Here is a 27,901-nt window from a genome sequence, read left to right on the forward strand (position 1 = left end):
TCACAAAATCTAGCAACAGCTTCACCGCATGGCATGAGCGATGAACCAGTCTTTGTTTCTTTTTTGTATCCGAGGAACATAGAGTAGTGAGCATTTATTTTTTCAGACACTATTCCTGGGTTATTTAACTCTGAAATTTATATTCTGAATTTCCTTTGATATTAATGTTATTGTATATATCATGTTTTTTTATTGTTGTTTTTATCAACTGACAGCAAAAATGGTGCTTTCTAGAATTTTTATGCTTTACCTAATAAATTCTTTTGTTTGGCATCGTATGTTTTTGGAAAGGGGATTTTATTACGCACAATATGCTATGCTGCAATGTGTGCTGGAATATTATTTGTAGCAGTAAACAATTTTTTTTCCAGACCTATAAAAAACGACCATTTTCTCGTGGTAACGAAAGAGTTAATTTGTCTTGTCCTTTAGCGCCACAATATTCAAATGCTGCAACTGGTGCATATGCTTTTCTATTGAGGAAAAAGCCCATTGCTTCAAGCTAAATATGCCAACTGGATAATTTGAACGAAGAGTAGCTGACATACAAACTGTAAGCTCTACTGGTCATGCTAGAGGTGCTAAGTGGGGCATAATACCAAGGGTGATTTATGTGTGTCTATCGTAAGTTCAGTTGAACTGCAGCTATAAGAAAGTTCACTGCCAGCATCGCCCTAATGCATCGTCCATGCTTCTCATACTAATAATAACATTTCCTGTTCAAGTTGGGAGGCCCAAACCACCGACATCCTAAATACTGCTCATGCTAGCACATCAAGTGGATAAGTGGCATCAGAGCACACATTCTCGGTGCGCGCTGAAAGTGATGTTGTTGAAAGTGATTGTCCGAGAATACGTCACCAGTATACACTGCGAGAGAACTTGAGATTGGGCAATGGGGGCTCAGAAAACCATATACAAGAGCTGACATGCACAGGAATCGGAACCATGCCTGCCCCACCACTGCAACCCACATGCGTCGATCCATGTGGCAATCTGGTGCAGGCAATAACCTCGCAAACTACAGGCCTTTCCAAACTGTAGACAGCATATTTAGGACTGAGGCAGGCCACTATTGGCTTAAAAATTAAGTGAAAGCTGAAAGAGAAGCCAGCAGAACAGTTCTTGAGCTAGAAGGAAACGTCAATCACACAACACTGAGCACATTGGTGTTCAAGTTGTATATGCACTGCCCAACTCTGCATGCAGATGTGCACCGCTGACGCTGACATTTGATGCGAATAAAATTCTTTTTTACTGGAAATTTTGAAGTCCTTCTAATCTGAACATCTAATAATTAAAGGTGATGAGTGTTGCCAGTATGCTAGGTATGCCAGATCCAGGGGTCAATATGGCTCATAGCATTAGAAGGTTGCCACAATCATCACAATTAGCTAGGAGTAAATGTATAAGCCACCCAAGTGAGATAGCAGCGTTTCACTTACACAGTCAATTTCCGATGTTATCGGACTCCCTAGGCACTCTGAAAACAACCCAAAAAATCTATCAGTCTGAAAAAGAGTGCATGCACAAAATGCACCATTTTATAAGTATTTCTCGGATGGAGAGGGTCAAAGACTGATTAGCAGGGTGTTTAAGCTAACTTTAGCCAGAGTTTAACCCTTTCAGAGTCAAAGAAGTAATGTTTAACAGTCTCGGAAGAGAACAGCAGTTTATGATAGGTAGCGAGGCACTGGAAGTGGCAAGAGAATACATCTACTATAAGCAGGTAGTGACCGTAGATCCGGATCATGAGACTGAAATAATCAGAAGAATAAGAATGAACTGAGGTGCGTTTGGCAGGCATTCTCAGATCATGAACAGCTGGTTGCCATTATCCCTCAAGAGAAAAGTGTATAGCAGCAGTGTCTTAGCGGTACTCACCTAGGGGGCAGAAACCTGAAGGCTTACGAAAAGGGTTCTACTTAAATTGAGGACGACGCAACGAGCTATGGAAAGAAGAATGATGGGTGTAACGTTAAGGGATAAGAAGAGAGTAGATTGGGTGAGGGAACAAACGCGGGTTAATGAAATCTTGGTTGAAATCAAGAAAAAGAAATGGGCATGGGCAGGGCATGTAATGAGGAGGGAAGATAACCGATGGTCATTAAGGGTTACGGACTGGATTCCAAGAGAAGGGAAGCGTAGCAGGGGGCGGCAGAAATTTAGGTGGACTGATGAGATTAAGAAGTTTGCAGGGACAACATGGCCACAATTAGCACATGACCGGGGTAGTTGGAGAAGTATGGGAGAGGTCTTTGCCTGACAGTGGGCGTAGCCAGGCTGATGATGATGATGATGGTATGTTTTAGAGCTAGTTTTCTCTGGTACGTCTATATACTACCGCTCACGAGTTGGCGCGTGCGGATGGGCGGTGGTTTGGGTTTTGTTCCACGGGCTATTTCAGCTTCTTGCGCTTCCTAAACTGATGGCTACCTCGTTATTAATCGCACAAAGGGCGACCACCTGTTTTTCGCTCGTTTAGTGCTCACAGGAGTTCGCATAGGAAAGATGCCGCCGTGCATGCGTTTCATTTTCTTTTCTTTCTTTCTTTTTTGGAGACGCGCATAAACTAATTGCCTTTGGTTGGTGATAAGATGAAGATTAGCAGAAGTTTGTCACATGTTCTGCTTTTTTGACTGCCACGCAACCACAAAGTTTTCTTGATTGCGCTCACCTGCGCAGTTTGATTACACTATGGACGTGAATATTAGTGTAAGAGCAGGAACATTTGAGAGCTGCGAATTATTCTCAGGTGCGCATTTTCTAAGCCTTGAACTATGTGTATAACAATGCACCAAATTTTTTATTCTTATAGGTTTATTTCCTTTTTTTATAGTTGTTATTCATGAATAAACAGTACATAAATACCAACAAAATATATTTTTTTCTTACTTTACGGTCCCCTAGAAAAATTACGATAATTTTTTTTTTCAATATAAGTCTTCCAGAAGAATTGGAATCTGCAAAAAAAAAAAAAAAATGACGACCCTGGGCGGTCGCATGTGGCTAGAAAAATCGACCCTCAAAGGGTTAAAAATATGCCAATGCACTCTAAGACGATGCGACCAAATGCATGTTGCTCATTTTTGTATGTAGTGTGTCACGCTACTTTTTAAAATCTTGCTTGATTAGATAATTAGTCAAGATTAATTAACCAACTTCCGAAGCAACGAAGTTAGGCAAAGAATTCCAATTAGAAAGCAGTAGAGTGCTTTGCAAAACGTTCGATTAGGCAGTTTCTAACTTTCTATCAAATAAGTCTTAGTGTTCTTCAGCTTATTGCGGATGTCCGTGAAATACAAGAAAGTACCACGTGACATACCCACTTCCGCACCATGATTGCAGCGCTCTCAAACTCTCCACGTAGAAAAGAACATCGCATCTAGCAGGGCGTGCTGCTTCTTAAAGAGCGACAGGGCAGTGATAAAGGCATTGGCTATGTGATTTACGCCAGTGATGTGCTTCCCTCGCGGCGGTTAATGATAGCGATAAGATGACGCAGCAGTAGCATACCCAGCTAAATGCTACGTTCGTTTGTGCGTGAAACGTTTGGGAGCAGTGCAATCACCATGTGCAAGTGGGCATGTCACATGGTGTTTTTCTTTCTTATTTGGCGGGCATCTGCAATAAGCTGAAAAACATTAATACGTAATAGATAGAAAGACAGAAACGGTTTATTCGGGCATCTTGCAAACCGCTCTGTAACTCTCTAATTGGAATTTCTGTAATAGCTTAGTTGCTTCGGAAATTGGTTAATTAATCTTGAATTATTATCCATTTAAGCCAAATACAAAAAATAGCATGACACACTACACACTAAAGTGAGCAACATGCATTTGGTTGCATTGTCTTAGAGTGCATCGGCATATTTTTAAGCTCTGGCTAAAGTTAGCTGAAACACCCTGTATATATATACATACAGTAGAACCTCGTTGATAGGTTCCCATCACGTACGTTTGCCTGGCGCCAACATTCACAATCGAGAACACAATAAATGACCCAATAGAGTTACGCTCATTTTTTACCGGTTCATACAAGTGGCGAAGCTAATTTTGTGTCTAAAACGAAGATGTCGGCTTCGAATTTTGTTTCCCTCTTGGAAGCTTATCTCAACCGCACCTTTGTAACTTTTGAACATGGCATGTTTTTGCAGAAAGAGGGCATCTGCATTGGTTCACGTGTAGCACCCATTTTATATGACATCTTTTTATCCTGTTTTGACCACGCACTATAATGTGTTTTTACTTCATCTCATCCTAATGTTCTTAAAGTTTTTAGATACGTTGATGATTTTTAGTTGTTATTGACAATAGATGCCCCTTGCCGTGCCATGAAATGGTTGAGCAGTTTTTAGATGTTTTTAGAGCAAACGCAAAAGGACTTACTTTTACTAACGAGCTACCGAAGGACAGTTCGTTGCAGTTTTTAGACCTTAACCTAACACTTAAGAGTGATCACGTTTGCTGTGCGTACCTCCCTCGAGGTAAAAAAGAATTGCTATAAAAGAATTGCTACAATATGACAGAGCGCACTCTAAGACTGTGAAGCGTGCAATCGCCTTACTTTGCCTGGAATCGGCTCTGCGCAAGTCGTGTGTGCATGTGATGAAGGCGAGTTTTTGCCATCAACTTGAGAGACTTCTAAAAGCAGGCTGCCCTCAGTCTGTCTTAAATGCTGTGGTCGAGTCCCTCCTACAGAAGCTAAAAACTACCACTGCGAGTGGGAAAACGCACTCGAAGGAAAGGGAGCAAGTAAAACCAGAAGTAGTACCTTATGTGCACCGTGTGAGCCATAACCTCAAGAAGGTAGCTACCAGATATGGCATTGCGGTTGTCTTTTCGGCTCCCAACAAGCTGGCTCAATTGTGCCCCCGGATCACACGCGAGGGGCCGTGGGGCTGCCAGAAGCAGCACGCCAAACAATTCAGGGACTGTGTTGAAGGGGTGGTCTACAAGATACCCCTAGATTGCGGCAAGTCATATGCTGGACAAACGGGACGTTGTACTAATGACAGACTGAGGGAGCACGCTAATAGTTTCGGTAAGTGTGACAAGGCGCATCTTCCTGCGCACTGTAAAGCCTGTCATTGTACGCCATGCTTTGAACAAGTATTGATTCTTGGCAAAAGTAGGGACCAAACTGCAAGGAAGTTGTTGGAAGTGTTTTATATTAAAAAGAAAGGGTCTGATTGTGTCAGCGATACATCTATCGTATTATATTCTGCAGAAATGTGCTTTATCCAAAGTATATTATCATGACCATGTTGTTCTGTCACACCTTGGCTCCCTGCGCATGAGCGGAAGTTGTCTTTTCTTCTATACGTTTGTTCAGGCTGTCATTAAACAGTTGGTAGTTTGGCGCTTCACTGTCTTCCTTTCTTCTGTCCCTTTTCAAGAAATGTATTTTGCGCCACAAAGTATACCTAGGAAATCTACAATGAGGGGAATGCAGTGCACATGCAACAACTGCGGCAACTGACTGCTCTATCACCTCAGAGTTGCATCAACTTCCAACATGGAGGGTATCCCCTGAGAATGCTCTTTAAGATATATTTGCCTCTGTACAACTGCTTTATTCTGTAGTTTGTAAAAGGAATCCATTAATTTGGCACATTCATGTTCTCAAGAAAATGTGAAGGCCCTAGAGTGGCATGTGAACATGCCCCAATGGTACTCAGTCAGCAACTAAAGCTCAACGCAGACAGCCTCCTATGCCGTCAACAGCTGTCGATGCCGAGGGTTTCCTGTTGTACTCCAACAGCATCCCCGCCCATAGTACACTCTTTCTGCGCTGGCAGAAGCTTGCATTAAGGGGCTCGGAATCAAAAGTTACGAGTGGCTTGACTAGATTGTTTAGATAGCTCTGGTGCTTACTGTTTGCATCCTTAATGCTATGATTTTTGGACAAAAGAAGTCTTTCTGCTGCAAGTGGCACACCAATAAAGCACAAGCAACAGAGCACAAACAGGACTGACCCGGTTTGAGCAGTGCAGAAGCGTAGTGTGGGGCAGGCATGCGCCTGAAGCAGGGGCTGCAGCACACGCGCCACAGCACCTGGCTTGGGCTCCTCGAGTGCGTCCACCTCACGGAGCATGGCAGCCGTGAATGCATCTGGCTGGAGGTTGTGCTCCTCCAGGAACCTACACAGAAAGCACCACCGATGCACTGCAGTTAGGCTACCGCATAGCCCCAGCCAATGCCACCATCTAAACAGTACAGTTAAACCTTCATGTAACTAAGTCAATGTAACAAAAAAACCCTTGACATAACAAAATTGTTTTGCTTTTATTATAGATGTCCATAAAATGCCATATATCTTTAGCCTCAATATATTAAAGTATGTTGATCTGTGATTTCAATGGAACTAAATTTTCACCAATGCTGAATAAAAAGAGTGAGGCAATACAGTATAGCCTTGTTAATACGTTTTGGAAAAAAAGAAACATGAGAAAAACGTACTAACTGGGAAAACGTACAATCTAAAGTAACCAAGAAATTTGACAGGCTCAACTATAGTTGACATCTACGTAACGCGAAGCCTCGCATAAATTGTTGTGGCACGAGGCATGAGATGTGGACGCGCATGGTGCTGGTGGAGCTTTGGCCCCCCGAGATGCGTCTGGTTTTCCTATTGCAAATGTGAACCTCACATCGCACTGCCTGCGGCGTATTTGGGTTATTGCCTACTAAACATGTGCACTTTGCTACTTATGGCACCACATGCTGTGAAACAGATAGGTGAAGATGCTTATTGCAATAGGGTTGGCGACGATAGCTGTGAATGCGGCGTGCAATGACCCAGGAGGAGATTTCCCGATACCGGAATAACGAACTGTGTGTACATTGGACTTTTCACATGAGATGGACGAACGAGTATTGCAGTGAAGCTGCCGCAGCAGGCGGCTACTGTTCCGTAGGGCGCGTGCCTTGCACATTTTCTTGTTTACATAGATACATGGAATCTGGCAACCGGAAAGCGCATCATACGATCACAATTCGGCAATGTATTGAACGTTGGTACCGGCAAAAAATAAGTGCAACTGAAGTGGGTAAATTTTTGTTTATCAAGCGCAAATGCTGGTCCCGGGAAAATGTACGTAACAAGATCCTATCATCAACGTGCAACTTATATTGGAACTGCACAGTGGTTGCCAGTGATCTACAGTGGATTTCTGTTCAGCTGTTTGCAGACACATAACACATGGAAAGATAGTCAAGTACCAGTATGAGAGTGACAAAAACACGCTCCATAAACATGGGCAGTATGTACAGAGTGTAGTTCATGTGCAATGCAACAACAACCAGGATAGAGTGCAGCAGAAGGCACTTGCCTACAGACAGCGGCTTATTGTAGTTATTCAATTATAAAGAGAAAATTCAGTTGGGGGAAATAAGAAAAAGAAAATAAGTATCCACACTAATATAGAGCCAAATACAGTAGACCGTCAAATTATTTAGCTCAAAAGACCAATTATTCTGACGTCCGTAAAAACAAATGTACTACTAGCAGGGGAAAAAAAAAGAATGTCTTTGTTTATCAAATGGCCAGGAAAGCTTGGGGATGGAGTGGTGCATGCAGATGTTTACATGCGGCAATTTTCACTGGCAGGATGACCGCCCGTTCACCTACTTTCAATGCACAGCACTTCTCTCTCTCGCATTAGCACAGATAGCAAGTGGGGAGGCGGCAGACGATTCTGAGCGACAAAAATTCGTAACAGGAGACAACAAAGTCCCCCAAGATAGTGTTGATATTTATTACAAGAAATGTTTCAACGTGCTAGATGCACATACAAGCTAATGTGCTCAGTTGGCAGCCCCAGCTTGGCAGGTTTGTTCTATTGGCTTGGCCAGTTACTACTGGATTCACTAGGCCAGAAGTGTATTTCTAGTTTCGAGGAACTGGTGACTGTGGCACCTATGTTGTCACACTGTCATGCAGGCATAGTCTGAAAGATTGAATGGTGCGCTATGGGGCTGTAGGGCATCTGAAATTTGAGTCATTGTTATACATTACATATAAGGGTGTGTGAGGAGAGAGTGGTGGCGTAACTGAACCAAGAGGTCCAGGTGAGGCTATGCAAGGCACGGTTCTCGGAGGTCGCGCGCACAGTTGACCGTAGTTGCCAGGGCATACCTGCCAACCTGGCAGCAGCTGTTGGAGAGTTGTGTTGCACATTGATGAGCGGAATTCATTCCTAGTTTTTCGCGCCGTGCTAAAAATCCTGTCACACTCTGCCTTGCTATGCGATATCACGAGTAAATCGAGCATCACCTTAGCAACTCGGTGAAACATGTTTTCCATCAGTGTTTTTCAATTTTCCAATCATAGACCACTGCACCTTCCATCATTCGTCATCCAGAATGCCCTCTTGAAGACTGTACGCTTGCAGTGTGGCAAACTCAGCTCCGAGAGAGTCTAAACCGTCTTCAGCAGATTCCTTGGAATCTCAGGGCAGCAGCTGAGGGAAACTCTGAATAAAGAAACGAATACTCGAGAGCGATGCCTGTGAAATAAATTTTAGGTTGGCCACCTCCGCATTCCTCAGAGTTGCGTTTCAGAGTTGCGTCCACATCCATAATGCTTCGCCTCGTCGCATTTCGGAAACATTTTCCGTAGAAGAGGCCCAACGTGGTCGATGACCCTAAGGGGTAGGCTGTGTTCGACAAGGAATCCCGTAAACAGGCCCTCCACACGTATGACACTGTCGTCGCAGTTGTTCCAGAGAAAGTTCACTATGTTGCCTTGCTGCTCAGCGGTGCGAACATAGCTTTGATGCTTCGCTGTGGAAACGTGCAGCTTCAAGTCATCTTTGCCACCGTCAGACACGCTAACGTCGCATCCATACATTGTAGAAAATGCAAAATGTTCTCCTTTTCTTGATGCCATAAAGCACGGAAATTCAGAAGTGTAAGACGGCAAAAAATTCTGAAAATACCTTTTCTTGGGCTTTGATAGCACCATGGCATCAAGCACACGAGGTTTCTAACTTTACATGGTGCACTGCACACACGGCCTAGCCAACACTAATCATACACACAAACAGCAGTAAATATGCACCATGGAGGAATGCATGCATGAAATGCAAGAACTACATTGGCTCTGGCTTTGGTCGGCTTACTAGGCACCGTAGTCTGCTGCTTAGTCGATCATACTAATGGTGCTAGTGCGGCCGTTGTTGGTGATGCTGACGATTACGATGTGGTTATAGATTCCGCGGTGCCGGCTTCACAAAAACCATTATTGCACAAACAGAGACCACTTTTCGGGAGATATAAGACAGTGACCGTACAATCGGAAAGTTCAGTGAAAAATCGGGAGTCTCCCGGGTAAATCGGGAGGGTTGGCAGGTATGCCAGGGGAAGGACCAGGTGGTGCAAGTGCGGCGGCGACTGAGGAAAAAAGACGCAGGTGGTGTGAAGTGTGCGTGCTGCGTGTGGTGTGCGCAGATGGGCACCATGTGGACAGCATGGGGGAAGAGTCGCGGAGTGTGGTAATAACGGGAATGTTTGCAATGAACATGTTGGCCTGGATGGATGGATGGATGGATGGATGGCGGCTATACCCTTTGTAACGGGCGGCGGCTGGCGCCACCTAGCCTTTTGCTCCCCCTCCTGTTTTATTATTATTTTTTTTTTCTTTCTTTATATCCTCTTTTCCTTAACCTAGTTTTCACTCCCCTCCTCCCTCCAAAATAACTATCTAAAACAGTAGAGGAAACATTATCTCCCCGATTTATGGTATTATCTATCCCTTGACTTCCCCCACCAATCCTCTAGCCTCCCCTTCGTTACTGCCACTCTTTTCTCGTCTATTTGCCCTCGTTCCCCGGGAAAACCTAATGCCCCTTCCATATCTGCCACTGTTCCCTCTGCCAGGGTTGGGCGAAGGTCTGTGCATCTCAGCACTATATGCTCAGTGGTCTCCATTTCGGCTCCGCAAGCTGTGCACCGAAGGTCCACGTCTTCAAATTTAGCCCTGTATGTTTTCGTCCTCAAAACCCCCGTCCTAGCTTCGAATAATAGTGAGCTGCCCCGCGAGTTATCAAATAAGAGCTCTCTCTTAATCTCCTGTTTTTGTGACCTATACATTGATAGCGCAGGCTTTCCAAGCATTCTTTCTTCCCACATTTTTCTTTCCGTCTCCTTCACCTCCTTTCCCACACTAGAACCACGTTGGACCACCCCCCCTTGGCTGTAGGTATCTATTCCTCAGCTTCCTCGTTCTGAGTGTCCACTTTGTGTTCAAACTTTTCATGTACAGATATTTGTACACTTTTCCTGCCCACCTTTTTTCCTCCAGTGCTGGGAGTCTCTGTTCAAATTTTAGTTTACTTATTGCCTCTCTACCTTCGAATGACGTCCATCCCATGTCCCCCTGCACTCCCTCATTAGGGGTGTTCCCGTGTGCTCCTAAGGCCAACCTGCCTACACTTCTCTGTCTCGTTTCCATGCATGCCTGAACTTCCGATTTCATGCACAGTACTGAATTTCCGAATGTGAGGCCAGGTACCATAACCCCTTTCCATACGCCCCTAACCACCTCGTACCTATTATAGTTCCAAAGTGCCTTGTGTTTCATTACAGCCTTTTCGCTTTTTCAATCATAATTTTTTCCTGTTCTTCCAAGTACTTTTTGCCCTCGTTTAGCCATATGCCCAAATACTTGTATTTTTCAACATGATCAATCTTAGTGCTTTGTATTTCCAATGGTTCCCCCCTTTCTTCATTGTATACTATTATCCCAGACTTCTCTCTACTGAATTGCAGTCCCAATTTTTCTCCCTCCTCTCCACATATGTTCATTAGTTCCTGTAGCCCTACTCGGGTGTCAGCAAGCAGTACAATATCATCTGCATACATCAGTCCGGCTAGTACTTGAGCTACCTTCTGCCCTTCCAGCATATAGCTTATGTCAGTTCCTATTGTGCTCTGTTCTAGTCTTTTTGCCATTTGGCTCATGTAAATCATAAAAAGCAAAGGCGACAATGGACAGCCCTGCCTGAGACCTCTTCTTATTTTAGCTGGCTTTGTAGTTTCCCCCTCCCATGTTATCTCTACCTCATTATCTGTATAAACTTGTTGTAGGAACTCAATCATCTTTCTATCTAGACCATATTCCCTCAACTGGCTCCATAACTTTTCTCGGTTTACATTATCATAGGCTCCTCTAATGTCTAAAAAAGCCATCCATAACGGTTTCTGCCTGGCTGTCGCTATCTCTATGCACTGTGTTATAACAAATAAATTATCATCTAGCCGTCTGTTCCTTCTAAATCCATTCTGCAGTTCTCCCAAGATCTCTTCACGTTCTGCCCATTCCTCCATTCTCTTTTTCACCATCTGCATTGCTACTCTGTATATGACTGATGTGACAGTTATTGGCCTGTAGGATATAATGTTGTCCTTGCCTCCCTTACCTTTGTAAACTAATATCATACTGCTTGATTTCCAGTCCTGTGGAACATCTCCCCCTACAACTGTTTGTTCAATAAGTTGTCGTAATTTTAATTTACTTTTCTGGCCTAATATGCTTATCAATTTCATAGGTATGTCATCAGGTCCTGTCGCTGTTCCTACGGGGACCTTGTGTTCAATTCTGTCCCATTCCCTACTTGTCATCCCTCTGTTCTCCTCCTCTAATTCTGTCCTGCTGTTCTCATTGTTCTCCATTTCGCTACCCTCTGGCTCTGCAAACGCTGCCTCTATTGTTAACCTAATATATTCCTGAGCTTCCTCTCCCTCTACCTTTGTTCCTTCTGGTGTGGTCATTGAGTGCTGAACCACCTCTGTCTTCTTACTCTGTTGCCTTATGTGTTCCCAAAATTTCTTAGAGGCATTTCTGTATTTTTTTCGTATCTCTAACATCCACTGTACCCCAACTTTTGCTATCTTGGCTTGAATTAATGCCAATGCTTCTCTTTTCATTGCAAGGTAATCCTCCCATTTTGTCTCCACCTCTCCTGGTGTGGCTCCCCTTTTCTTCGCTGCTCTGTGTTTTCTGCACGCATCTTTGCGTTGCTCTATGGCCTCCTTAACTTCTCGGTCCCACCAGCTTTTCGGTTTATATTTTCCCTGCTTACTTCCTAGTTTCCTAATCTGTCCCTTCTCTAGCTCTCGTTTAAAAATACCTATTAACTCGTCGTATGTCCATGCCCTTTGCGGTTGCTTGGATACCATGCTTTCAATGTTTTTCGCCACTTCTTGTAGCTGCCTGTCATTCAATTTGCTCATACCTTTCCTTTCTTTAGTTTCTACCAGTGGTACTGTCCATCCAAAACTGATTTTGATTCGTTTGTGATCACTCCCCAGGCTTATTGTACCTTCCTCATCAATTTCCATCCATCCCAACCGTTCATACAGCTTGTGGGACATTAGGCAGTAGTCGATTGTCGAGTGTGTGTTATTTCTTTCCCATGTTATTTTCCCGTCGCATTTAATTTCAGTATTAACTATCACAAAATCATGAGCCTCACAAAAATCTACTAACATCTGCCCTGTTGCATCTGTCGCCCCGTCAAAGTATTCCAAATGTGCACTCATGTCCCCTAGGATGATTATCTCCCGTTTCATAGCTAACTCCCTGATGTCCTTGGCCATACATTTGAAATGTTTTGCATTCTCCTCTTTCGACTCATTCCCCGTTTTCAGATACACAACTCCCAGGATTGTCTCAACATTCCCTACGGTGCCCTTGAGCCACATGTGCTCACTGCAGCTCTCCCTTACCCTTTCCCAGTCCTGTCCCTTCACTAGCGCCCCAAGGCCTCCTCCTCTGCGTTCTTTCTTTTTTCTGTTGCACCCAACCCAGGTGTATCCCGCAATGAATGGTGGCTCTTCCTCATCTCTTAAATGGGTTTCGGCAACTCCATATACCTGAAAATTTTTCGTTTGTAACTGTTCTTCTATTTCGTCCCACTTAATGCGATTTCTTCCCCCTGCATGTTGATGAACGCCACATTTACTGCCTTCTTCTTCCTCTTCCTCCTCTGTGCTCCTGTCCTGCCTCCCCTCCCCTCAATCGTAACAAGTAGTGGCTCGTCCAGAATTGACCTGGAGGCCGTGAACATGCACGAAGAGTTGTTGCAGCACCTACTGGGGCAGACCAATGGCTCTGCCATGCAATGTGAGCAAACCGCAGCAGCAGTTCGACAAAGACTTATGGTGGCAGAGGCACTGCCGGCGGGTTCTGTGACAACAGCGGCGGCAGTTCAATCATCAGGTGGCACCGCACTGCGCTCCGTTGGAGGTCAGCTACCAAAATAAAGCAGATTCAACGACATCAAGTCTCCTGTGGAGATTCTGGCCCGGTAGGACATATTTTGTTTGGTCAATGCTCTCGCTGTCGACAAAAGGCTTACCCACATTGTGCCCATTGCTCTGGAGGGCAGCGCAAAGTTATGGCACTTCACGACCGCATTTGCATCATGGGAAGAATTTATTGCGGCCTTCATTGAGAATTTATTTTCTATTGTCGGGAATGGTCGTTTGAAACAAGAACTTGAGCTCTGCATGCAGCACCCAGAAACAACAAGCTCATCACTTTTAAACAACGGTTCAGTAATTCTGCCTGACAGACATGGGCACAAAAAGTTCTACCAGCACTAGCATCAATCAGACTTTGGGCTGCAGTGCATAAATGCACATGCTGCAGCTGCCGTGTACAGCACCAATAACATACTTGGAAGTACTATTTGCGTCCTTGAGCTCTAAGAAAAGATAAAGAAATTCAAGTTAATATAAATGTTGTCACATTGCAATGAATGGTAGGTTGAGAACACATGCGGATGTGCTATTTTTATTTAAGTCAAATACGCAGGACTGAAAGCCTATCCTTTCTCCATCTCCAATATGTCCAAATCAACAAGCTAATCATTATAAATGGTAAGTGAGTACACAGCAGTACACAAATGCCATGCCAAATAAGTAGAATGAGCGACAACTTCCAGGCATAGGTGAAAGTGTCTGCACTTTTACTGCGGCAAACAGCTTAACAACTTCTCTGCTACAAAGTGCTGCAAGCATAGAGGCTTAAAAAAGCTGCCACAAGCTGATTTTTAAGTTGAACAAGCAGTTGGATATGACAGCAATTAGTCAGAGCTGTAATTCCAAATCCTTGGAAGACAACTTACTGCAGTATGGACATTGAACGAACAGTAATGAAAAAAGGAAAACACTGAGACACAGTGCTGTCTTCCAATCATTGTTTACTTGGAAACATACACATCTTTACAGGACTACCACAATATAAAAAACAAACAAACAAAACATGCAAATGGGTGCTGTGTGCCTTTGCTTACCCCTGGAGGTTTTCAAGCTGCTCAATGAAGGCCTCACAGAGCCCCAATGCTGAGGCGTTGCTGCCCCGGATGACAACAACCAGCTGCAGGGCAAGTGCACGCAGGCGCAGCTGCCGCAGCGAGCCTTCTTCTGCTCGCTCAAGGCCAAGGAATTGGTGTTGCAGCACAAACGTCTGCTGCAGAAGCTGCAGACACACCCAACAGTCAGTGTATCTCTCAAACCCTCTTTTACACAAAGCAAACATCAATATGGTAATCTATATGATCACATCATTGATCATATTGCTACTAAAGGATGAACGAAGAGAGGAAGAAGATCGGGAGACGCTGGCTGCTGAAGGCTGTTTGTTGGTGGTCAGCCATTTTAACCACGCGGACTCATTTTGTATATATATATTGTAAATATATTCTTCTACACTCCCAATATCCCCGTAACATATTGGTGAGAGGTGCAGGGTACCACGGGTGAAAACGGAGCTCCACAGTGGATGTCGCATCACCATCCACGCCACGAATGACGGTGAGCACTTGGGATCAACGTCGTTGCCGCCTCCTACGTCACCGTCGCATGCTACGTCCACGAAGGGGAGCTAACCAGCTGGGACTAATGCAAAGAGAAAGTGACAGAGTTTTTTGACGAACCAGCCGGCCATAAAATTGCCGCAAAGCAGGAACTGGCCTCTCGTGCCCAATCCCCCACGAAGTCCTATGTCTCGTACATCCAGGACGTGCTAGCACTTTGTCGTAAGGCCGATCACGACATGAAAGAAGCTGAGAAGGTCGGGCACATGCTTAAGGGCATTGTTGACGACGCATTTATTCTGCTCATGTGCAAAAGCTGCTCTACAGTTGATGCAATCATTAAAGAGTGCCGACAATTCGAGCAGGCCAAAAGCCGACGCGTCTAGCAACCATTCGCCAGACTTCCCAATACTGCCGCAATGTTGACGTGTGAAGATCAACCCGCCCAGCAGCATGTGTCGCCATCAGAGGACGTGGTGCGAATCGTTAGACGTGAACTGGATGCTATGGCGCCCGCAGCTTTCTGTTCGCGTAGCCCTGATGCTACCGCATTTTCAGTTCCTCTCGTACAAGCCATAGTTCACCAGGAACTTGAAAACTTTGTTTTAACATCTGTGTGTGCTGTCGCCCATCCCAGAGCTAACGAAAGCCCTTCTACTATTTTCACTCCACCCCGATGCTTCTCTCCGCGTTATCGCAACCCGACTGAGTGGAGAGCTGCGGACAACCAGCCGATATGTTTCACCTGTCGTCGCATTGGTCATGTCGCCCGATACTGTCGAAAACTCGTGGCCCTCAACACCTCGAACGCCGACCAACCTGAGCCGTTTTGATGGAAATGCCGGCTATGTTTCGCCCAGCGCCGACAGCTCTGCTAGGAACATGTGGTACAGCCGCTCACCATCGCTGCGCGGACACCAGTCTCGTTCACCACAAACACGCCGCCCATCTTCCCATTCACCGCAGCCATGTCGCCTTTCGTCCCCCGTGGCTTTTGACCGCACCCTTCCAGAAAACTAGAAATGCAGTTCTCGGAGGTGGTGCTGCATTGCCTACTACTTCAGCAAATCCTCTGTCTCTGCCTACAAGGAGAAGTGTAATAGACGTTAAAATAGACGGGGTACCTGTCCAAGCACTCGTCGACACTGGAGCCCACGTATCTGTGATGAGTGCTACCCTACGTAGACATTTAAAAATGGTCCTCACCCCAGCAGCTGCCCGAGTGCTTCGTGTGGCCGACAGCGGTGTGCTGGTTGTTCTTGAAATGTGTTCTGCACACTTAATTATAGCCACCCGCCCTACTTCTGTTCTCTCTGCTGTGATCAACAACTGCCCGCACGACGTTATCCTTGGATTGGACTTTTTATCCACTCATTCTGCTCTCATCGACTGCGCAACCAGCGTTCTTCAGTTGGAACTGCCTCAACTCACCAATGATCCGAGCACCGCCCCATCGCACTTGTGCTCGCTTCACGATGTGCGTCTATCACCCGAGGCAGTTACTTATGTCACCGGCCAGCCACAGGTTCCTGACGGTGAATATGTGCTTCGCCCCATCATCGACGTGCTTTTGAACTGGAACATTGCTGTTCCACATACGTTGGTCACGGTTACTAACAACGACATCGTTCTACCGCTTCTGAATTTCAGCCTGTGCCCTCAAGTGATTCCGGCTGGCATGTTCTTGGCCAGCATTTCTAGTGGTATGACGTCACACCGTGTTCCTTGTCGTTGCGCTTGCCTCCGCTCGCTTCGCCAGCTGCGTCGCATGCCTGATAACATGTCGCATGATTGAAAAGGAGAGCTTGCGTGCGCCACAACCACAGTTGAGGCGGCAGTATGGACGGCGACAATTCTGACAAGCAGAAGAAGGCCTGGAATCGACATCGGAATGAGATGAAGAGGAAACGAATCACCCAGGAACAGACGAACAGTGCGCCGAACGACTGGCTAAAGGGTGCAACATAGCTAGACAACCAGACTAACCTGGACTTGCAATCAAGATTAACCAAGGCTAACCATGCTGTGCTTTAGCTATTGCTACGTATATCCTGGCATAGCCAAGCTAAGCCACTGCCAATTTTTTTCATCCACTTTCATTGCCATTAATTTACAATTTCTTTAATTCAATTAGTAAGTACAACTAATTTCCCCTATGTTTTCCTTGGCGTCTGTTTGTTGGCTTCTCATGATATGAACAATCATTTCTTATAACTCATTCCCAGTGTTGCTGAACAGGACAATGTCATCTGAAAACCAAAGGTTGCCGAGATATTTGCCGTTGATCCTTACTTTTAAGCCTTCACAGTTTAATAGCTTAAATACTTCTTCCAAGCACGCAGTGAATAGCATTGGAGAGATTGTGTCTCCCTGTCTGACCCCTTTCTTTGTAGGTATCTTTCTACTTTTCTTGTGGAGAATTAAGGTAGCTGTGGAATCTCTGTAGATATTTTCCAAGATATTTACGTAAGACTCCTGTGCTCCTTGAATACATAATGCCTGGATGACTGCTGGTATCTCCACTTAATCAAATGCCTTTTCGTAATCTATGAAAGCCATATAGAGAGGCTGATTGTACTCAGCAGATTTCTCGATTACCTGATTAATGACATGGATGTGATCCATTGTACAGTATCCCTTCCTGAAACCAGCCTGTTCTCTTGGTTGACTGAAGTCAAGCGTTGCCCTATTCTATTGGTAATTATCTTGGCATATATTTTATAGAATAGTGGAAGTATGCTAATGAGCCTATAATTTTTCAATTCTTCAACATCTCCCTTTTTGTGGATTTCTATAATGTTGGCATTCTTCCAATTCTCTGGGACCTTCAAAGTCAGGAGACATTTCGTATAAAAGGCTGCAGGCTTTTCAAGCATGATGTCTCCTCCATCTTTGATTAAATTGACTGTTATTCCATCTTTTCCTGCCGCGTTTTCTCCTTTCATGTCTTGCAAGGCCCTTCCAACTTCATCACTAGTTATAGAAGCAGCCTCTGTAACCTGTTCATTACTACTTCGAATGGAGGTATCGTGGTTGCTCCGAGTATCGTACAGGTCAGTATAGAATCCTCTGCTGCGTTTATTATATTTTGAAATTGCTGATGATATTTTGCATTGTGGTGTTGTCTCCCTTCTGTCCTTGTTTGCTGGCGCTAAATATGCTTTCCAAGTGAGTTTACCAACATGACTAACAAATGGCAATGCTGATATCTTGGCTTGCCCTATGTCAAGTTTTCTTATATAATTCTTGCTGCATCCATTTTTTACTGCTTCCTAGGCCTTTCTTACATTATAATTTTGAATATCCCTTATTTTCTCCCTGTTGATCTGTTTTTACAATTCTGCGAATTCTATCTGATTTCTTGAGTTGGACACTTTAATTCTTCGTCATTTCTTTATTAGGTGCTTTGTTGCTTGGGAGAGCTTACCAATTGATTGCCTTGATCTATTACTTCCCACTTCAATTGCTGCTTCTGAAGCCAGCCTAGATACGGTTTCATTCATTACCTCTATGTCATATTCAACTTGCTGTTCTAAGGCTGCATATTTGTTTGCAAGTACTAGCCTGAATTGGTCTGCTTTTACCCTTACTGCCTCTAGGTTGGCCTGTTTCTTCTTGAACAATTTAACTCCTTCTTTCTTCAAATTGAGGTGAATCCTAGACCTTACTAACCTATGATCACTGCACTTTCCCCTACATAACACTTCTACATCCTGCACTATGCTGGGATCAGCAGAAAGTATGAAATCAAGTTCACTTCTTTCGTTTCAGAGATTATGGTGCGCCTTTAAATCACCAACGAGTACATAAGGTTCAGGCAGCTCACAAACAGACTAGAAACTCTGTTCTTTGGAGTCAATAGTTGGCCGGTATGTACACAGATGAGATTCCAACTAGTTTTCCTAACAGTAAGGCTCGAACCGCAACTGCCTCAAGAGGAGTTTTGAGTTTTAAAGCCTTTCATGCTACACTCTTATCAACTACAATTTCCACACCACCTGACGAGGCATGAGCGTTGTCACAGTCCTTACAAAAAATGGCAAATTGCGGTAGAAAGCCTGTCTGTGTAAGATTTAAATGCGTCTCCTGGACACACAGCGCCTTTGGATTATATTTACGTGGAAGTTCCTTGACACTGTCAAGGTCACGCAAAAGTCTCCCGACGTTCCATTGTAATATTTGTGTCTCTATATTAAGAAAGGTGTGTATGCTGTGTTCAGAAAGGAAAACTGATTTAGCTTCTAGGGCGCTTACCAGGCTCTGTAATGTGGGGTTTGTCTTTCTTGCCACAGTCCTGAGACTCACAGCTCTCCTGAGACTCGCAGTGGTCCTTGGACGCTGGCTGCGCCAGCTGGCCAGGACTAGCATCCATTGCCTCCTAACCCTCTGAGGGTTGATTTTTTTTCGCCATATGCGACCGCCCAGGGTCGATTTTTTTTATTGCAGATTCCGATTCTTCTTAGGGACTTATTAAGAAAAAAATTTACCGTAATTTTTCTAGGGTGACCGTAAAGTGAGAAAAAATCTTTTGTGTTGGTATACATGCACTCTTCATTCATGAATAACAAGAATAAAAAAGGAAATAAACTTATCATAATTAAAAATGTTATGCATTTTTATGCACATGGTTCAAGGCATTGAAAATCCGCACACGAGAATATTTCGCAAGCCTCAAATGTTCCTGCTCTTACACTAATACGTATGTCCATAGTGTAATCAAACTGCGTAAGTGCACGCACTCAAGAAAACTGTTTGGCTGTGTGCCCACCAAAAAAAAGCAACACGTGCGACAAACTTCCACTAATCTATCTTATCACCAACCAGCTAGGGCAATTAGTTTTCGCCAGCCTTAAAAAAAAAAAGAAAAGAAACGAAAATGCATGCACGGTGGCATCCTTCCTATACGCACCCCTGTGAGCACTAAACGAGCGAGAAACAAGCGGTCGCCCTTTGAGCGATTAGGAACGAGATAGCCATCAGTTTCGCAAGTGCAAAAAGCCGAAACTGCCCGCGAAATACAATCCAAACAGCCGCCCGCCCACGCGCGCGCCAATGCGCGAGCGGTAGTATATAGACGCGCGGGAGCAAACTAGCGCTAAAACAAACCATGCAACGAAAACCGAGAGAGATAGGTGCGCGAAAAAAAATCCCTGTATCCCCATATAGTGGCAGCACATGACAGAAAAGAAAAAGTTAGGAAATTGGCGCGCTTTTTAAACGTACAGACTGCACCATAAATATACGGCATCGACCATTTCCGGACTTGTTCGTGGCGCCATATATATACATCATTGACCATCAAAGGGTTAAGAGGCGCTGGACGTCCGACCTTGTGAGGGGTGTGGTTGCCGTGAAGGCTTCACCTCAAGAGACGAAGCCTTGGAGCCCACCAATGCTACCAATGCTGAGGTCGATAGGCCCTCCTTCACGGATGGCGAAGCAAGGACTGGCTGTTATCGCCAAGGGGGCTGGTGGCACAGCCGCAGCCACACTCTTTGTAGGCCGGGCTGATACCATAGTCTGCTGCAACATCGCCCCCCTGCCGCATCAGCATACCTTGTGGAATGGAAAGCAGAAACACGTTTTCACGCTTCTTGATAGGAGATGTTTTCTTTGATTTTTCAAGGTAATTATTTTTCTGCTTTTTCCAGTTTCACAGGATCGGGAATATGCCGGGTGGTGCCGGGTGATAGCCGGGTGGTAGCCTTCGCAGTTGACACAGTGAAGTGTGCCAGGACCGTTTTCGGAAGTGTGGTTTTTTTCCCGACATTTTGCGGAGGCAAGTTGACCTCGGCAGCTTTGCGAGACGTGGCAGTACTTCTCACACTTGAAACACCAACGAAGCTTAGGATTGTCAGGTCTTATGTGGATTTTTGTACAAGAAGTCTCGAGGGTTTCTGGCAGCACACTAGAGGCAAATGTAATGATAAAATGTTTTGTTAGTCTTTCGTCATTCTCTCGCCTGATTTTTATTCTTTTGACCTCAATGACATTCTGGTTTTGCCAGCCTTCCAATAGTTCTGCTTCAGTTAGTTGTAACAAATCCACATCTGAGATACACTTCGGATTGTGTTCCTGGAAAGATGTGAAGTTGCTGTTATCAGAATGTCAGCAAAGGCTGTGAGATTTGCAAGCTTTTCATGCTGCAGCTTGTCACAAACAAACTCAAGGAGGAGGTCGCCACTTGCCATCTTGCTAGCTTTATAGCCTGGTCCAGTGGTGTATGTCGGGGATCTAGAAACAAGGAATGGTGATAGAACTCTTACCGATTTTTCAGGTTTATTGCTGTGAATAACATGTATCATGGAAATGAGTCTTTGTGTGGAAGGAAAAGTTCAGGGAGCCTTCAGTGCCTACATGCCTTGCAGCGGTATGATCAGGTAGAAAAGGAAATGGTGCTCTATGCATGTTGGATGTAGTTGCTTCAGCAGCAATGGCAACTACCCACCACGTAGCCCAGCAGGGGGAAGCTGCAAGGCTGACAGAGCAATGAATTGCACATGCCAGCCGTGCATCGCTGCTATAACCCAATGCGCCATACTCAAGGTTAGATACATCGCACCAGGTTAACCCAGGCTGCCTGGAGAGAGAGAAAAATTGGGTAGAGAAGAGATGACAGGACAGAAAAGGTATGTTGATAGGAAAGCAAAAGATTAAAGAAAGGGACATGAAAAGACGACCATCGATTTTCCCCGGGAGGGTCAGTCCAGGGGTACCACCTATGTGAAGCCTAGGCCAAAGGGGTGTGTTGTCTTCGCCGAGGGGCCATAAAGGTCCAAACACCCAGCATCGGCTCAAACCCCAGGATCCCCTTTTCCCCGGGAACAGCTAAGCCACGCACGGTTAAGCGTGGGAGGGTCCAACCCCCATGTGCTAGGTTTTGTGGTGTCGCAACACACCAAACACCTGCTGACCCAGATGCCCCTACCGGGAGAAAATATCTGCTGCTGCATTTTGCTGCAAATGTATTTTAATGTTCAAAAATATGGCGCCTGTATAGTTGCTTGAATTGGCAGGATCTGCAAAGGAGACATAACCAATGCTTGGCACTGCAACCTCCACATGGTATAAATGTGAACTCCCCGTGAAGAAATGTGAGCTATTCAAGAACACAGCATTTGTTGATGTGCCAATGTCTGCAGGCAATCAGGGTTTTTCACAGACAGACACTGAGGACGAGTAATACCACTAACTGGCTAACACCAATGAAAGAATCGACACACTGCACACATTTCCTTTCAAAAGCAGTAAAACAAACTCATACAACACTAAAAGGTCATAAAGGTGCCACATATATCTAGATAATTTAAATGTGCACTTGCCTGTTCCAGCAGGGATTTCAGGGCACAGCTCTGCAACGGTGAGGCAGCAGACAGGTTGAGCCAGCTCTTGTTAGACAGGATCTGCAGAAACATGCACTGGCTTCATCTCGGGGCTCAAGCAGGGTCCCTTGCAGGGTGTAATGAGTCATATAAATTAAGCAGTCTAAATCATTTTAATTACTAGCATCTGCCTAATGGCTATTTCTGCTGTGCCTGTCTTTAACAAATAACAACATAAACTGTGCAGGCATGAGCCTAAATGCTCATGTGTAAGGCATGCTGACGATGCCTGAGAGTACAGGAAAGAACAGAGCAGTGACCTAGACACCATTGACAATAACACTTTTGACATTGGACACTTCACTAGCCAAACCAAGTAAAACTCTGTTGTGAGAGCTGCTGAAGCACACAGCTATAAGAAGAAAAGGTGGATTTAAATTTATTGAAAAGTTTTTTTGTGTGTGCAACAAAGTGTTGGCACATAAGTGTTTTCTATTCCACCACTGACACTAGCCAGGAACAGAACACTGTGAGGATTGCCACCTGTGTCCCTATCACCTTTGTGCAGGTGCTCGCCTAGTCTTTCGTCCCTGCTCCTTTCCCTTTCCTCTGTGGGGAGCACACATGACCATTTCCTCCCGTGTACTCATGTTGTCGCAGATACAAGCGAGATGCACTACACCCTCTCCTGGTTCTCCCTAGCTCTCGTGACACACATACCCTCCCTCCCCGACTCGCGGAAAAGAAAAAGGTATCTAATGCACAAGGAGGATGTTCCTCTCGCAAAGGTAAAAAAGCATAGAAATTCAGCAGAGACACTTAAGACTGCTTACGTGTGGGAATGAAAAAGCATTATGATAGTGCCTTCGATAAAATGCTTTTTTCCACACGTTTGTTGTCCGCGCAATCTCTCGCATGCATTGTAACTACGCTTCGGTAAGGCCAAATCAAAATGCGCCGTGCGTCTCAACGCACTCACTTGCCAGTGAGGACTTCATAACTTGAAGGACCCCTCAGCGCATTTTTATTTTATACACTCATTTTATACACTCATGACGTGGCATGACCTCCTCCCTATTGACTCCGCTGTCACGTGTGCAATGACGCATGCACTAGACACACCTTTAGTCAACAAGAACGGTGGAGCCGCCGTGGTGTCGGGGAAGCTTGCTCGTCTCACATCCAAAAAGCCCTGGTTCGATTCCCACCCAAGCTGAAATTTACCAAATTTTCTTTTCAAAACCATTAACTTACTTTCTTTACAACAACATCCCTGAGAAATTTGGCATCAATCTGAGCATTTTGTGATGTCTTTTTATGCATTACATCATCAGCCATTTTCGGTACCAACTTTCGGTCACACCGACCACGCTGACGGATTTTCATGTAATGGGGCATATAATGGTTTCGCATTAAAAGAGTGTCACCAGGGGAGACTCTCTCTCTCTGGCACCCTGACTTCGAATGTGACCAATTACCTCAGGAATACCTGCTGTAACCCAAGAGTGACCACGTTGCCTGACCTATCACGTGCGATGAGGCAAGCCTATTTATTACCCAATACAAAGTGAACTTTCCCTGTGCAAGTGTTACTTATTGCTTGCAGCAATAAACATTCCTAGAGCTGATGGCACTGGTTGTATTATTCATCCGAACCCAACATAGCTGCAATTACATGCACTACGGGTTGGGGAGTACTGCCAATGCCTCCTTCATAGCACAAGGCCTCTGCACTTCGACTCATGACGTCATGCTACCTTGCCCGACTGCCATAGAATCTAATGGGGATGCTCCTGAATAAGCCGTGGTGATCCTGACATCACCAGAATTCTCATGCTGGGCTTGTCAGTGAAAATTTCAGTTCATGTAGCATGATGTCATAAAGTAGAGTGCACAGGCCTGCTATCTAGGAGGCGTTGGTACTGCGGAATGACTGTGTTTGGCTACATTCAGAGCTTGCCTTCAGCCCTAGCCTCATGCAGAGCAGACTCCCATACTTCCCACAGCAAGGTGGAGTGACAGCCTGGGCGTCACTCAGCTGTCACTCTGTCCCAAAAGGTTCAGTTCGTTAGGTTCCATTAAGCCTTTGTTGATCCTGCACTCTCGTTCCTCAAACAGTGCTCAGCACGACCAGTGTGACCATCAGATCGAAGGGAGGAGAATAGACCTCTCAGGGACAATTCAAGCTGAGAACACACTTTTCTCTTGTCCAACAGCCCCTGTAGACATTGCTTAGACTTGAGCTTGCCTCGGTGCCTTGCAGCACCTATGGCAAGTGCATGCCTAGCATTGCACCTTTCTGAAGATGAAGCTGAAGAGCTGTGCCTAGTGCTTGTGCGTGGCCCTACTGGGCAGGGCCAATCTCATTAGATGCGAATGATTACAGACACTGTGCAAGTGTCTGTAATCAGGGGTACCATGTAATCAGGGGTACCTCCTGGCCAGGCCCTTTGGTAACTGCAAAAGTGTGCAGCATAGATGCAAGGAGAACTCCTTTTATGTGTTGTGGGGCGCTTTTTTCTTGCAGCTGTGTATACTGTGGATTTTCCCCTTGGTACAAGGGCATTTGCTTTCTGTTCTGGCCAGAACCGGGTGTTAATACAGCCTTGGGTGCTGCTGGAGGCATTTACAGTGAAATATTATAGACGAAATTAGTTAACTGACGTAACCATAATTCCCCTTAACATTTCCATAACAGTCCATGCATTGAAACCTTTCTTTTAATGAAGCAAAAATTTTCTTTAAATGGATATAACGAACCTCTTTAAATTCATATTGAAGACTTACTGGCCACATTAAGCTAGTTTGGCCAAAATCTGGCAGCGAGAGATGCTGCTAATAACTGATCCGATGCAAGAGTTCAAAACTACCACAAGTTGTTGGCTACCTAGCAATGCACCGAACTAAGTATGCTGCCAAGTCTTCAGCCACAGCTGTACTTCACCACTGATGCATTGCCATAGTGCTCTAACAATTCTGTGAGTTCTGCACTTACTTGCAGCCTGAACTCTTTGCATGGCCCTATTCACAACACACAATACATTGGTTTAGGGTCACAGTCGTGTCCTCTTTCCTGTACTTGTGTGTTAATGCCAAAATGAAATGCAAACCGCCAAGCATGTGACTTTATGGTATGCGGGTTATATTTTTTTTGGTGTCCGATGCACTGTCTAACAGTGACCACTATTAATTGCTATGCATGCTGCAATTTTTCACCGCCCGGGACTTTATTTTGTAGTGGGCCATTTCATTTCCCACTTTTTTTTTGCCTTTTGTCATTGGCTCAGAGGGAGCTCTGCTGCTGTTACCTCCAGAATCAGGCATTGAGTGCAGTGAATGACAAGAATGCGAAATCAAATGGATTCTCAGTGTTCTCAGTGTTCTCAGTGGTCATGTAACTTATCAGCATTTCGTGAACATGTAAGAACAGTGCTGCAAACTTCTGATCCCAATGATGAAGATACAGCAGAAAAAAAAAAATGTTTAGTGGTCCTCAGTGGTATGTTGTGGCCTTTTGCATCAGCTTTGGCTTACACAGTGCCAACTCATGGCAACTCACTGTAGTAGAAACTCACTGCAGCCCACCACAGGCGGGCAACGTTGGCCATGACATTAGACAACATAAAGTAATTTTGGCTTGCACTTCGACTTCAATATGGCGAGGTTTTACTGTAAACTTGTCCTTTGTTAACTTGGGCACTACTGTTTCTTGTGGCTTGTGGTGCTCAATGCCATGTGAAAGCTGAACATGTAAGCACTGGATTACGTGTTGCAACGGTTGACACGACCCTGTAGCTCACTAAGCTCAAACCTGCAGAGGCCAGTACTCCTGTGAGTACTCTAGATCACCACAACTTCAAATTTTGTGCTGGACTGCAGCCATAGCAATAAGCTACTTACTTTCATAAAACTATTATAGACTTAGTTATAAACATTGATTCTAAAAAGGGCTGCGGTTCTGATAACATTCATAATTCCTTTCTCATACGGTATGCTTTCTGGTCCAGCAGGTTTCGTACAGTGATATTTAATAAATCCTTGTAAACAAGTACCGTTCCATCAGCATGGAAAGTTGTGAAACTTATTCCTTTGCACAAGTCTGGGAGTAAACAAAACCTATCCCAACTACAGACCGATTTCCTTAGCCTCTAGTTGCAGTAAACTTTTAGAACATGTCATCGACAAATATGTTATTGAGTTTCTTGAGGTCAACAATATTTTAACAGCCTTCCAGCGTGGATTTCGCAGTGGCCTCAGCATCATTACGCAAACATCTGAATTTGCTCATGACATCTGCCACGCACTTGACCTAGGCCTTCAAATCGATGCTATATTCGTAGACTTTTCCAAAGCCTTTGATATAGTTGTACATTCCAAGCTTTTGCATAAACTAAATAGTATTTTAAATAATCCTAGCCTAGTTACCTGGATCTCTAGTTATCTCTCAGATAGATCAAAATATGTTTGTTTTGATTCTGCAAAGTCACCTTCGGTGGCTATTACCTCTGGTGTTCCACAGGGTTCAGTTTTAGGCCCGCTTCTCTATCCTTCTGTATATAAATGGCCTCCTTAACAACGTGCTACCAACTAAAGTCCATCTTTACGGTGATGACTGCGTTATCTATCATACAATTACCAGTCATGAAGATCACGTCATTATGAATAAAGCACTCTTCAGCTTTTGTACTTGGTGTGATGAGTGGCAGATGAACACCAATTTTCGCAAAACTGTCTCTATGTCCTTCTTGACACGTACAACACAAATGCATCTTCCTTGCTGTTTCAATGATATTCCTCTAGAAAACATTTCTCAATATAAGTACCTTGGCATTCTATTCACACACAAGTTATCCTAGTCCAAACATATTGCAGCAACCTATTCTAAAGCTCTAGCACGTCTAGGTTACCTAAAGTGTTCTCTGCACTCAGCCTGCAAAAAGCAAAATTGCTCACTTATAAAATTTTAGTGTGGCCCATCTTGTGTGCCATTTGGAATCCATACCTGAAATCCGACATAAAAAAACTCGAATCCGTAAAAAAAAAAAAACTATTCAATTTATATACTGGCGTTAGGACAAGGACTTTTCCCCCTTTTCTAACCTTCCCTCCTTGAACCTCCCTTCGCTAGTAGAGCTCTGTAATGTAGAAAGCCTTAAACTGTTTAACACCACTGCTAACTCTGAACTTTGCTCATCCTTGGAATACATTAGGTTGCTAAAGTGTCTAACACACGGAATTTTCACCCTCTAAATATAACACCCCTGTACGTCCGCACTGACAAATTCAAATGTAGTTCTTTTTCACCGATCCACTGAAATGTGGAACCACCTTCCCCCTAACGTATGAAAATTGACACTTGATAATTTTGTCAAGGGGGGACACGGCGTTCGATAACAACTTTCTTATGTCTTCATGGATTTTTATGAAAATTGGTAGACTTATCAGCAACGTTTCTGTGATACTACTGTATAAATTTCATAAAGATATCTTAACAACCTTTTTATGCATAATATTTTTCTCCTTCTGGCCTTGTTCCAAGCCTGAATCACTTAAAAAATATGGTAGAACACTTGTGCAAAGCACTGTGCATTCTAAGATGAATGGTTAAGGTCGTGACATTCTTAGATTTCTTTTATTTGCAATGCATTTTTTTTAGTTCTCATTTTTCAAGAGGTAACTGTACCACAAGCGTTTAGGCTGTGAGCAAGTAGCCGTATTCAGCGGTACAAGCAAAGCAGGAAACAAGAAAAGTCAT

At 44.4% G+C, this 27,901-nt stretch overlaps 1 protein-coding gene across 2 annotated transcripts in view; it reads right to left on the reverse strand.

The window, feature by feature from the left end:
* Positions 1–27,901, reverse strand: part of IntS4 (integrator complex subunit 4) — a 78,553-nt gene that overhangs the window by 16,240 nt on the left and 34,412 nt on the right. For both annotated transcript variants that reach the window (XM_050189955.3, XM_055077477.2), the window contains 3 exons: positions 22,147–22,227; positions 14,303–14,487; positions 5,978–6,142 (listed from right to left, as the gene is read on the reverse strand). In XM_050189955.3, coding sequence (XP_050045912.1) covers positions 5,978–6,142; positions 14,303–14,487; positions 22,147–22,227 — 431 coding nt within the window. The remainder of the gene's footprint in view (positions 1–5,977; positions 6,143–14,302; positions 14,488–22,146; positions 22,228–27,901) is intronic.

The sequence above is a fragment of the Dermacentor andersoni genome, chromosome 2, assembly GCF_023375885.2.
Source record: "Dermacentor andersoni chromosome 2, qqDerAnde1_hic_scaffold, whole genome shotgun sequence".
In the NCBI taxonomy this organism is placed as follows: Eukaryota; Metazoa; Arthropoda; class Arachnida; order Ixodida; family Ixodidae; genus Dermacentor; species Dermacentor andersoni.